The sequence below is a fragment of the Aquarana catesbeiana genome, linkage group LG02 (assembly GCF_042186555.1).
Source record: "Aquarana catesbeiana isolate 2022-GZ linkage group LG02, ASM4218655v1, whole genome shotgun sequence".
NCBI lineage: Eukaryota > Metazoa > Chordata > Amphibia > Anura > Ranidae > Aquarana > Aquarana catesbeiana.
The window spans coordinates 28,908,077-28,919,932 of NC_133325.1; the positions used below are offsets into that span (position 1 = coordinate 28,908,077).

General features: G+C 50.4%; 1 protein-coding gene across 1 annotated transcript in view; it reads left to right on the forward strand.

The window, feature by feature from the left end:
- APBB1 (amyloid beta precursor protein binding family B member 1) overlaps positions 1-11,856 on the forward strand; it is a gene marked incomplete in the record, with an annotated part of 88,675 nt that overhangs the window by 41,851 nt on the left and 34,968 nt on the right. The window contains 1 exon segment of the mRNA XM_073612709.1: positions 3,845-3,970. Within this exon segment, the coding sequence (XP_073468810.1) occupies positions 3,845-3,970 (126 nt within the window).

Sequence of the window (11,856 nt, forward strand, 5' to 3'; positions counted from 1 at the left end):
TCTCGCCTCCCCTCTCCCCTCTCTCCTCCCCCTCTCCCCTCTCTCCCCTCTCTCTCTCGTCCTCCCTCTCTCTCTTGTCCTCCCTCTCTCTCTCGTCCTCCCTCTCTCTCTCTCTCGCCCCCCCCTCGTCCTCTTTCTCGCCCCCCCCTCTCTGTCCTCTTTCTCGCCCCCCCCCTCTCTGTCCTCTTGTCCTCTCTCTTGTCCTCTCTCTTGTCCTCTCTCTCTTGTCCTCTCTCTCTTGTCCTCTCTCTCTTGTCCTCTCTCTCTTGTCCTCTCTCTCTTGTCCTCTCTCTCTTGTTCTCTCTCTTGTCTTCTCTCTCGTCCTCTCTCTCTCTCGTCCTCTCTCTCTCTCGTCCCCTCTCTCTCTCGTCCCCTCTCTCTCTCTCGTCCCCTCTCTCTCTCGTCCTCTCTCTCTCTCTCGTCCCCTCTCTCTCTCGTCCTCTCTCTCTCTCCGTCCCCCTCTCTCTCATCCCCCCCTCTCTCTTGTCCTCTCTCTCTCCCTCTTGTCCTCTCTCTCGTTCCCCTCTCTCTCTCTCATCCCCCTCTCTCTCTCTCGTCCCCCTCTCTCTCTCGTCCCCCTCTTTCTCTCGTCCCCCTCTCTCTCTCTCTCTCTCTCTCGTCCCCCCTCTCTCTCGTCCCCCCCCTCTCTCTCGTCCCCTCTCTCTCTCTCGTCCCCCCCTCTCTCTCGTCCCCTCTCTCATCCCCTCTCTCCCTCCCTCTCTCTCTCCCTCTCTCTCCCTCTCTCTCTCTCTCTCTCTCTCTCTCTCTCTCTCTCTCTCTCTCTCTCTCTCTCTCTCTCTCTCTCTCCCCCGTCCCTCCCCCCTCTCCCCTTTCCCTTCCCCCTCTCCCTTCCCCCTCTCCCTTCCCCCTCTCCCTTCCCCCTCTCCCTCCCCCCTCTCCTCTCCCGTCCCTCCCCCCTCTCCCTCTCACGTCCCTCCCCCCTCTCCCTCTCACGTCCCTCCCCCCCCTCTCCCTCTCACGTCCCTCTCTCTCGTCCCCTCCTCTCTCTCTCTCTCTCTCTCTCTCTCTCTCTCTCTCGTCCTCTCTCTCTCTTGTCCCCTCTCTCTCACCCCCCCTCTCTCTTGTCCTCTCTCTCTCTTGTCCTCTCTCTCGTCCCCCTCTCTCTCTCGTCCCCCTCTCTCTCTCGTCCCCCTCTCTCTCTCGTCCCCCTCTCTCTCTCGTCCCCCCCTCTCTCTTGTCCCCCTCTCTCTCTCGTCCTCTCTCCCTCCTCTCTCTCTCTCGTCCCTCCTCTCTCCATCTCTCTCGTCGCCTCCTCTCTCTCGTCCCCTCCTCTCTCCCTCTTTCTCGTCCCTCCCTCTCTCTCGTCCCCCCCTCTCTCTCGTCCCCCTCTCTCTCTCGTCCCCCTCTCTCTCTCGTCCTCTCTCTCTCTCTCGTCCCCTCCTCTCTCCATCTCTCTCGTCGCCTCCTCTCTCTCGTCCCCTCCTCTCTCCCTCTCTCGTCCCCTCCTCTCTCTCTCCCTCTCTCTCGTCCCCTCCTCTCTCTCTCTCTCCCCTCTCCCCTCTCCCCTTTCCCTCTCCCTCCTCCCTCTCCCCTCTCCCTCCTCCCTCTCCCCTCTCCCTCCCCCCTCTCACGTCCCTCCCCCCTCTCCCTCTCACGTCCCTCCCCCCTCTCCCTCTCACGTCCCTCCCCCCTCTCCTCTCACGTCCTCCCCCCTCTCCCGTCCCCTCCTCTCTCTCTCTCGTCCCCTCCTCTCTCTCTCTCGTCCCCTCCTCTCTCTCTCTCGTCCCCTCCTCTCTCTCTCTCTCTCTCCCGTCCCCTCCTCTCTCTCTCCCGTCCCCTCCTCTCTCTCTCCCGTCCCCTCCTCTCTCTCTCCCGTCCCCTCCTCTCTCTCTCTCGTCCCCTCCTCTCTCTCTCTCTCTCTCGTCCCCCTCCTCTCTCTCTCTCTCTCTCTCTCTCTCGTCCCCCTCCTCTCTCTCTCTCTCTCGTCCCCTCCTCTCTCTCTCTCTCTCTCTCTCGTCCCCTCCTCTCTCTCTCTCTCTCTCTCTCGTCCCCTCCTCTCTCTCTCTCTCTCGTCCCCTCCTCTCTCTCTCTCTCGTCCCCTCCTCTCTCTCTCTCTCGTCCCCTCCTCTCTCTCTCTCTCGTCCCCTCCTCTCTCTCTCTCTCTCGTCCCCTCCTCTCTCTCTCTCTCTCGTCCCTCCTCTCTCTCTCTCTCTCGTCCCCTCCTCTCTCCCTCTCTCTCGTCCCCTCCTCTCTCTCTCGTCCCCTCCTCTCTCGCTCTCCCTCTCTCTCTCTCTCTCTCTCTCTCTCTCGTCCCCTCCTCTCTCTCTCCTCCCCTCCTCTCTCCCTCTCTCTCGTCCCCTCCTCTCTCTCGTCCCCCTCCTCTCTCCCTCTCTCCCTCTCTCTCGTCCACTCCTCTCCTCCCTCTCTCTCGTCCACTCCTCTCTCCCTCTCTCGTCCCCTCCTCTCTCCCTCTCTCTCGTCCCCTCCTCTCTCCCTCTCTCTCGTCCCCTCCTCTCTCTCTCTCTCTCTCTCTCTCTCGTCCCCTCATCTCTCTCTCTCGTCCCCCTCCTCTCTCTCTCTCTCTCTCGTCCCCTCATCTCTCTCTCTCGTCCCCTCATCTCTCTCTCTCGTCCCCTCATCTCTCTCTCTCTCGTCCCCTCATCTCTCTCTCTCTTCCCCTCCTCTCTCTTGTCCCCTCCTCTCTCTCTCTCTTGTCCCCTTCTCTCTCTCTCTCTCTCTCTCTCTCTCTCTCTCTCTCTCGTCCCCTCCTCTCTCTCTCTCGTCCCCTCTCTCCCTCTCTCTCTCTCGTCCCCTCCTCTCTCTCTCTGTCCCCTCCTCTCTCTCTCTCTGTCCCCTCCTCTCTCTCTCTCTGTCCCCTCCTCTCTCTCTCTCTGTCCCCTCCTCTCTCTCTCTCTGTCCCCTCCTCTCTCTCTCTCTTGTCCCCTCCTCTCTCTCTCTCTTGTCCCCTCCTCTCTCTCTCTTGTCCCCTCCTCTCTCTCTCTTGTCCCCTCCTCTCTCTCTCTTGTCCCTCCTCTCTCTCTCTTGTCCCCTCCTCTCTCTCTCTCTTGTCCCCTCCTCTCTCTCTCTCTCTTGTCCCCTCCTCTCCCACTCTCTCTCCCCCACTCTCTCTCTTTCCTCCCCTTCTCTCCCCCTCTCCCGTCCCTCTCTCCTCTCCCCCCTCTCTCTCTCCTCTCCTCCTCCTCTCTCTCCTCTCCTCCTCCTCTCTCTCCTTTCCTCCTCCTCTCTCCCCCTCTCTCTCTCTCCCTCCCCCCCCTCTCTCTCTCCCCCTCTCTCTCTCTCCCCTTTCTCCCCCCCCCCTCTCTCTCTCTCTCTCCTCCCCCCTCCCCCCCCCCCCTCTCTCTCTCTCCCCCTCTCTCTCTCTCTCTCCCCCTTTCTTTCTGTCTCCCCCTCCCTCTCCCTTTCTTGTCTTGTATCGTAAGATGCATCAAAGAAAATACATAGTTTGGAGTCAGTCATACAATATATTTTTGAGAGCGAAAAATACAACTTTCTCCTTCTCTCTCTTGTACCATAACAACTGTTAATTAAAGTACAGAGTTTGGAGTCAGTTGCATTTTTCACTCTAGTAAATAAATTGTACGACTATCTCTCCCTCTTGGTTGTTGGTGTTATACATATTTTATGGCTATCATTTGGCTCATTAGGGATTTATATACATATTCATCCATTTAATGTGGATTGGGTGGTGTTCGTTCTTCTATCTCTCCTGCCTTCTCTTCTCCCCTTTATTGCTCGCTCTCTCGTTCCGTAACAACCATCAATGAAAGTAAGAGTGTTTGGTGTCAGTCGTGCAATTTATTTACAAGAGTGAAAATTGCAACAATCCCTATCATTTATTCATTCTTTCTGATGGCCATTTCAGAAATTTTCCGTGCGTTCTCTCGGTTGGGTGGAAATGACAGAGGAGGATTTGGCTCCTGGAAGAAGCAGCGTCGCTGTAAACACTTGCATCAGACAGTTGTCACTCCACAACCAGAGCCTGACCCAGGTAATTCTGCCTGTGTTACTGTATGTAGCTCAGAATCGGCCCCCAACCAGAGCCCTTACATTCCAGTAAATACATCTTCCAGAGTAAGATTTATACTGATGACAGAATATCAGCCATCAGATGGAAGCTTGGCCCATAACACACAGATTACTTGATACTTCTGGTGATTGCTCTTGTATCGTTTTGATTGCTGCCTTTTAAAGCTCCAAATTACTTAATGCTTGCCAAGTGACTGATTTTAAAGTTTGGCTTTAAAAATGTAAAGTTTAAATTTGTATGCCCGCCTTTTTGAAGCATTGATTACATGCTTATTGGCAATTAATTGGCAGCCCCCCTGTCACTAATGTATCCGATTGGGGTTGGGGGAAGATACCATAGTAAGAGGGATCAGGCATCTGACACCTTGAGTGCTAAAGATCCTTTAGCAAGCTTAGCTTTGCAAGAGAGTAAAAAATGTCAGCGTGAGCAGTGGGACAAGTATGAATTATTTTCTTCGCATGGAATTTTTATTTTTTTGACAACAGTTATTATTTCACTACAGGTAATTTTAGTACTTTGTTTATGATGTGTTTTTTTTTTTTTTTTTTTGAATCAAGTAATTTTTATTATAAAATTTTTTTGACAATATAAATATGCTATAACAAAAAGCATATCGCAAAGAAAGGTTTCTGATCACAAAACAAAATAAAATAAATATATAAAACAGTACCAAATCCGTCAAAGCAGTTTACAAACTAAAGAAAAGCACTAATGGCAAATACTTTAAGGCATTTGTGTATGCGTACTGACTCATAAGTCATGGAGTACACTTTGGAAACCAGTTGTCAGAGTTAGTATTTTTTCACCACATACAGATTGTGAAGTTTTGCACTTTAAATACTTGACCTCTCCCTTGTGACTGGTTATGATGTTAAAGCTGCTGGCAATTGATTGCTGAAGATTAGTAACTGACCACAAACTGAATGGACAAATTGCTCCTTCCTACACTGTAACATGTAGTAGTGATTAGTTGCAGCATTGCACTACTTGATACGATGTAGCTTACCCCATAGGCAAGCAGCTGGCTCTGGGGGTATCCAAGCAGGTGCACTCCTGAGCTGCGGGTCTGTGTATCCATTCACACATGGAGCCGTGGCTCGGCCCTGCCCCCTCTGTCTCCTAATTGGCTCACTGGCTGTGATCGGCAGCCAATGGCTCCCCCTGCTGCCAATAACCAATCAGGAGTGTGAGTCCCCGGAGAGGCAAGGCTCTCGTGGATATCATTGGATCTATAAGGGCTCTGATAAGTATTAGGGGGGCTGCTGCAAACAGAAGATTTTTCTTTCTCGAACATCACGGGACACAGAGCCTCAGTAATAACTGATGGGTTATATAGGTATCACTAGGTGATTGGACACTGGTCACACCCTAAACAGGAAGTTCAACCCCCTATATAATCCCTCCCCTTGCAGGGATACCTCAGTTTTTACGCCAGTGTCCTCGGTGATGAATGTGTAAAGATGTCCTGTGCTGAGCTCCAAAGGGAATATCCTATACTGGGGCAAGCCAGGCGAACCGGATCCATTTCAAAGTGTCCTTTCTAGGCCGAATTGGATGGTACCCGGGCCTTGTGTCCAAAGAAACGAGGTTTCCCCTGTAACGCTTCCTCTTTTTAGAGCGCTGGACCCCGCATATCAGAAAATGGTTTTCTATCCTTATTTCTGGCCCGGTGCTTTACAGGCCCAGAACTGCGAATCCCCCTATCCGTGGGGGGCCCCAGTCTCTGAAGGTTTTTTCAAACGGAGCCCACCGTGAGGTGAAGATTGGGTCTGTGTAACAGAACCCTGCGGCTGGATAAGGTAAGGGAGAATCCACAGAATTTTTTAATTCTAGTAGGTTTTCTCCTTTAAGGTAAATGCACGCTATGCCTATTGTCGCCACCAGGGGCTGCCAAGAGCACATACATTCTCATGCTGATGTCTGTCTCAGTGTTCTCACGCTGCACAAGCTCCTTCGGCCGGCTCCAGGTAGGATGGGATGGGGGGCTCTCCTCAGGGATATTCCCCTCAGACTAGGGGGAGGCCGCAGGTGGTCTGTGAGGCGGTTGTGCACCGCATTTTCACCGCCGCCATTGCCACTTGCAGGCCCCATCACTACCGGCCTCTCTCCTTCCTCCCCCTCCCCCAGCCTTTCCTCCATGCTGTCCCGGAGGGTTGGCTCGAGCGGGAAGCGCATGTTTTTTCGAAAAGCGAAGGGGGGGGTGGGGTGTCAGCACAGCGTCCAGCGTGCTCAGACACCCACATTGCAGGCTATTAAAGGCTCACTTTATAGGTGCACAAAAGCCTTTGGAGGGACACAGAGCTGACGGTCGCATGTAAGGTGGAACACAGGCATTCTCCTAGGCAGCATTTACTAAGGGAACACCAGACTGGGCATTTGGTAGCAAGGCTTTTGCCAGACTACATCGCTCAGCAGTCAGTGTTCATTTTTGTGATACCGCCACCTTGTTGCTTTGCACTATGGGTAGAAGAGGTTCATATACCCCAAGAACCAGAGGCTCTAGGGGATCTCATTCAGGTTCTGAGGACTTCCTTTCTGCAGCACCTCCCCCTTAGGGGCCAGGGACGGCTAGTCAGGGAGAGCCGTTGGGGTCAGGGGCTACACCTGCTTCTGGCACTTCAGCCCCTGTATACATTACACAGGTGTTTTTTTCCTCAACCGTTAATGGTCTAGAGGAAAGATTAATGGCCGTAGTTGCATCTTCACTCAGTGGAAGAAAACGCACTAGGTCTTTCTCTGTTACCCGGGACCCTCAGGAGAGGAGCTCTGGGATAGGGGAGATTCCTTCTCTGAGAAATCAAGTGGAGAAGGGATCCTTGCTGGATTGGTCCGCTCCACGTTTAAAGTACCCGTGTCTGAATCAGTTAAAGAACCCCCTATTTCTTTGGGGTCACTGAAGCCTCCTCAAACGAAACACAATCTTTTCCTGTTCATAATTTACTTGAAAAAGGTCATTTATTCTGAGTGGGATCACTCAGATAAACGTTTTTTCCGCCTGAAAAAGTTTTCAACACTTTATTCTATGGAAGAAATGTTTATAAAGATGTGGGGGATACCGGCCGTTGAGGCCGCCATTTACTCTGTAGTCTGACTTGTCCTGTAGACAACGCTCAGAGGCTCAGGTATCCTGTGGATTAAAAGATGGAATCCCTATTGAAGGATATTTTCTCCTTAGCAGGTTCAGTAGCTCAACCTGCAGTGGCAGCGATCGGAGTCTGTCAATACTTAACCCCTTCCCACCGACCGTACGCAGATATGCGTACTCGGCTTTCCGGGGTTATACCGGGATGATGCCCGCAGCTGCAGGCATCATCCCGGTACCGTTGTTTACAGCGGGCGATCGGCTACCCGTGTATAACAACCGATGCGGCTAAAAGCCGCTCGGCTGTTATACCAGAGGAGCGGGAGGGGACATCCCCCCCCTCCCGCCGCTGTTACCGGGCCTCCCGTGCGATCGGGAGGCCCGGTGTCCATTCGGCTGCCTTTGGCGGCTGGGGGCGGGCTGGAACGAAGCTGCGAGCGGCTTCGTTCCAGCCTTCTCGTTGTAAACGCGGAAGCGACGTCATGACGTCACTTCCCGTTTACTCGGCTGCCAATGGCGCCGAATTAAAAAAAGTACACAGTATTCAGAATCGCCGTTTTCGGCGATCTGAATACTTTGAAGTGTAAAGGAGGGATGGGGGGTCTTTTAGACCCCCCATCCCTCCATAAAGAGTACCTGTCACCACCTATTACTGTCACAAGGGATGTTTACATTGCTTGTGACAGCAATAAAAGTAAAAAAAAAAAATTTTAAACACAATTTATTAAGTAAAAAAATAAATAAAAAAAAAAAAAAAAAAATTTTTAAAGTGCCCCTGTCCCCGCGAGCTCGCGCAGCGAAGAAAACGCATACGGAAGTTGCGCCCGCATATGTAAACGGTGTTCAAACCACACATGTGAGGTATCGCCGCGATCGTCAGAGCGAGAGCAATAATTCTAGCCCTAGACCTCCTCTGTAGCTCAAACCTGGTAACCGTAAAAATGTTTTAAAGCGTCGCCTATGGAAATTCATAGGTACCGTAGTTCGTCGCCATTCCACGAGTGCGTGCAATTATAAAGGGTGACATGTTTGGTATCTATTTACTCGGCGTAACATAGTCTTTCACATTATACAAAAAAATTGGGGTAACTTTACTGTTTGGATTTTTTTAAATTCATCAAAGTGTCACTTTTCCAAAAATTTGCGTTTAAAACACCGCTGCACAAATACCGTGTGATAAAAAATATTGCAACAATCTCCATTTTATTCTCTAGATTCTCTGCTAAAAAAATATATATAATGTTTGGGGGCTCTAAGTAATTTTCTAGCAAAAAATACGGATTTTAACTTGTAAACACCAAATTTCCAAAATAGGCTTAGTCATGAAAGGGTTAAGAGACCATGTTAAGCAGGTCATCAAAGTTTTTACTTAAACAGCAGGCCCAGGGGTTGGCTAACCTTCCAGCGGCCTTATGTTTTGCTGTTTGCGCCATTAGAGATTCTATCATGCAAACCCCTCGTTTTTTCACTTGGGTTGGTGCGTATGCATAGAATCTTATGGTTGAAAAATTGGTCAGCTGAAGCACCATGTAAGAAACTTCTGGCTGGATTTCCATTTTATGGTGCAAGGTTGTTTGGAGAAGACTTGGATAATTATATTCAAAGGTTCTCTAGTGGGAGAGCACTGTCTTATCTGTTAAGAAGAGGAGTAAGCGTCCCTCTTTCAAATGGACTCTTTTCCCCAGTGTGAGGGGCAACAGCCTCTAGGCAGTCGCGACGGCCTTCTCTGTCTGGGTCAAGAAACAAGAGTCAAACCCCAGAGACAAAAGTCCTGGGGAAAGAAGCCTGCTAGACAGGACTCTAGGACCTCTTTATGAAGGGGCGCCCTCGCTCGAGTGGGGGGAAGACTGCTACAGTTCTCAAGAGCTCTGGCAGGAGGATTTCAGGACAGATGGGTAATCTCCACGGTAACCTTAGGTTACAAACTGGAGTTCCAAGAGTTTCCCTCTCCTTGTTTCCTCAGATCAAGTGTTCCCAGAGATCCAGAGAAGAGGCAGTCGCTCCTTCTAGCGTTAGAGCGACTTTTGTCGCAAGAGGTCATTATGGTGGTTCCCGCGAAGGATCAAGGATTGGGTTTTTATTCCAACCATTTTACGGTCCAAAAGCCAAATGGGGATGTCAGACCCATTCTGGATCTAAGGGATCTGAAACGGTCCTTCTGCATGGAATCAATTCGGACAGTAGTCTCCATCCTGCAGGGAGGAGAATTTGCTGGCATCGATAGACATCAGTGATGCATATCTGCATGTGCCCATTTTTCCCGCTCATCAGAAGTTTCTGCACTTCGAAATAGGAGGGCGACATTTCCAGTTTGTGGCTCTGCCTTTCGGGATAGCTACTGCTCCTCGAGTGTTCACAAAGATCTTGGCTCCTCCTCTGGCCAGATTAAGGGCTCAGGGTATAACTGTCATAGTATACCTAGACGACCTGTTCTTGATAGACCGGTTGGTAGTCTCGTTGAACGGGAACTTGAGGACCACAGTCAAGTATCTGGAACACCTAGGTTGGATTCTCAACCTAGAAAGATCTTTCCTAAAACCAGTAAGAAAACTGGAGTATTTGGGTCTGATCATAGATACAAGCCAGGAAGAAAGTATTTTTACCTCAGGCAAAGATCACTGCCTTAAGGGAGCTGATTCTGGTAGTCAGGACCAGGAAGGGTCCTTCGGTCCGGTCCGCCTTTGTATAAGGCTGCTGGGAAAGAGGGTAGCTTCGTCGAAGCAGTTCCCTATGCTCAGTTTCAGTCAGGACTGTTGCAACACAGTATCCTGTGGGCCTGGAACAAAAGGGTTCAGGCATTAGATTTTCCGATGCACTTGTCTCATGCAGTGCGTCAGTGCCTCAATTGGTGGTTAATACCCGAAAGCTTGCAGAAAGGGAAATCCTTCCTACCTGTCACCTGGACGGTGGTAACAACGGATGCCAGCCTTTCGGGTTGGGGGAGCAGTTCTGGAACAGTCTGCGGTCCAAGGGGTATGGTCCAAGACCGAGAGGTCTCTACCCATCAACGTTCTGGAGATCCGTGCGGCATATCTAGCCCTGAAGGCCTGGACTCTCAGGCTACAGGGTTGCCCAGTCAGTATCCAGTCCGACAATGCCACAGCAGTGGCTTATATCAAATTTGTGGCAGGGACAAAAGATCCTCTTGCAGACGGGACGGATGCGGTGGTGATTCCGTGGCATCGGTTCTCACTGGTTTATGCATTCCCGCATATTCTGCTACTGCCACGATTCCTTCGCAGGATCAGGCAGGAAGGTCGGTATTTCTGGTAGCCCCGCTTGGCCCAGGAGGACTTGGTATGCAGAAATAGTAAGGATGACGGTCACGCCCAGACCTGTTATCTCAGGGTCCAGCGTTCCATCCTGCCTTACAAACGTTAAAATTGACGGTTTGGCTATTGAAACCCAGGTTCTGAAGAGCCGTGGGGTTTCAGGTCCTGTGATATCTACCTTGATCAATGCAAGGAAGCCAGCTTCCAGAGTAATTTATCATAGAGTCTGGAAAGCTTAGGTATCCTGGTGTGAATCCAGGGGTTGGCATCTCAGAAAATATGTGATTGGTAGAATTCTTGATTTTCTACAATTGGGATTAGAGATGAAGCTGGCCTTGAGTACCATCAAGGGCCAGGTCTCGGCCTTATCAGTATTATTTCAACGGCCACTTGCTTCACATTCTTTGGTCCAAAACTTTATGCAGGGGGTGACGCGTCTTAATCTTCCGGTTAAGGCGCCCCTAAACCCCTGGGTCTTAAACTTGGTTCTGTCTGTTTTACAGAAACAGCCCTTTGAACCAATACGTCAGATTCCTTTGGTCTTGCTGACAAGGAAGTTAATTTTTCTGGTAGCAATCTCTTCTGCTAGAAGAGTATCAGAATTAGCAGCTCTTTCCTGTAAAGAGCCTTATTTGATTATGCACAAGGATAGAGTGGTATTGCGCCCTCATCCTAGTTTTTTACCGAAGGTGGTTTCAGATTTTCATCTAAACCAAGACATTGTTCTGCCTTCCTTTTTTCCAGATCCCTGTTCTTCGGAAGAAGGGTCACTACATTCTTTGAATGTAGTAAGAGCAGTCAAGGCCTATCTGGAAACAACTGCTCAAATTCTCAAAACGGATGTTTTGTTCGTGCTGCCTGAGGGTCCCAATAGAGGACAGGCAGCGTTAAAAGCTACCATTTCTAAATGGATTCGACAATTGATTATTCAAGCTTACGGTTTGAAACAGAAGACTCCTCCGTTTCAGATCAAAGCACATTCCACAGGAGATATTGGTGCTTCTTGGACAGTGCATCACTGGGCCTCTATGGCTCAAATCTGCAAGACCGCAACCTGGTCTTCAGTTCATACATTCACCAGATTTTATCAGGTGGATGTGTAAAGGCATGAGGATATCGCCTTTGGGCGTAGTGTGCTGCAGGCAGCAGTACAGGGTCCTCAGGTCTGATTGCACTCTACTTGGTTGTGGTTCCCCTCCTCTCAGGTAGCATTGCTCTGGGACATCCCATCAGCTATTACTGAGGCTCTGTATCCCATGATGTTCGAGTAAGAAAATAGGATTTTTTATAACAGCTTACCTGTGAAATCCTTTTCTTTCGATGGACATCACGGTACACAGAGGTCCCGCCCCTCTTCTAATACACTTATATTGCTTGGCTACAAAACTAAGGTATCCCTGCAAGGGGAGGGATTATATAGGGGGTTGAACTTCCTGTTTAGGGTGTGACCAGTGTCCAATCACCTAGTGATACCTATATAACCCATCAGTTAT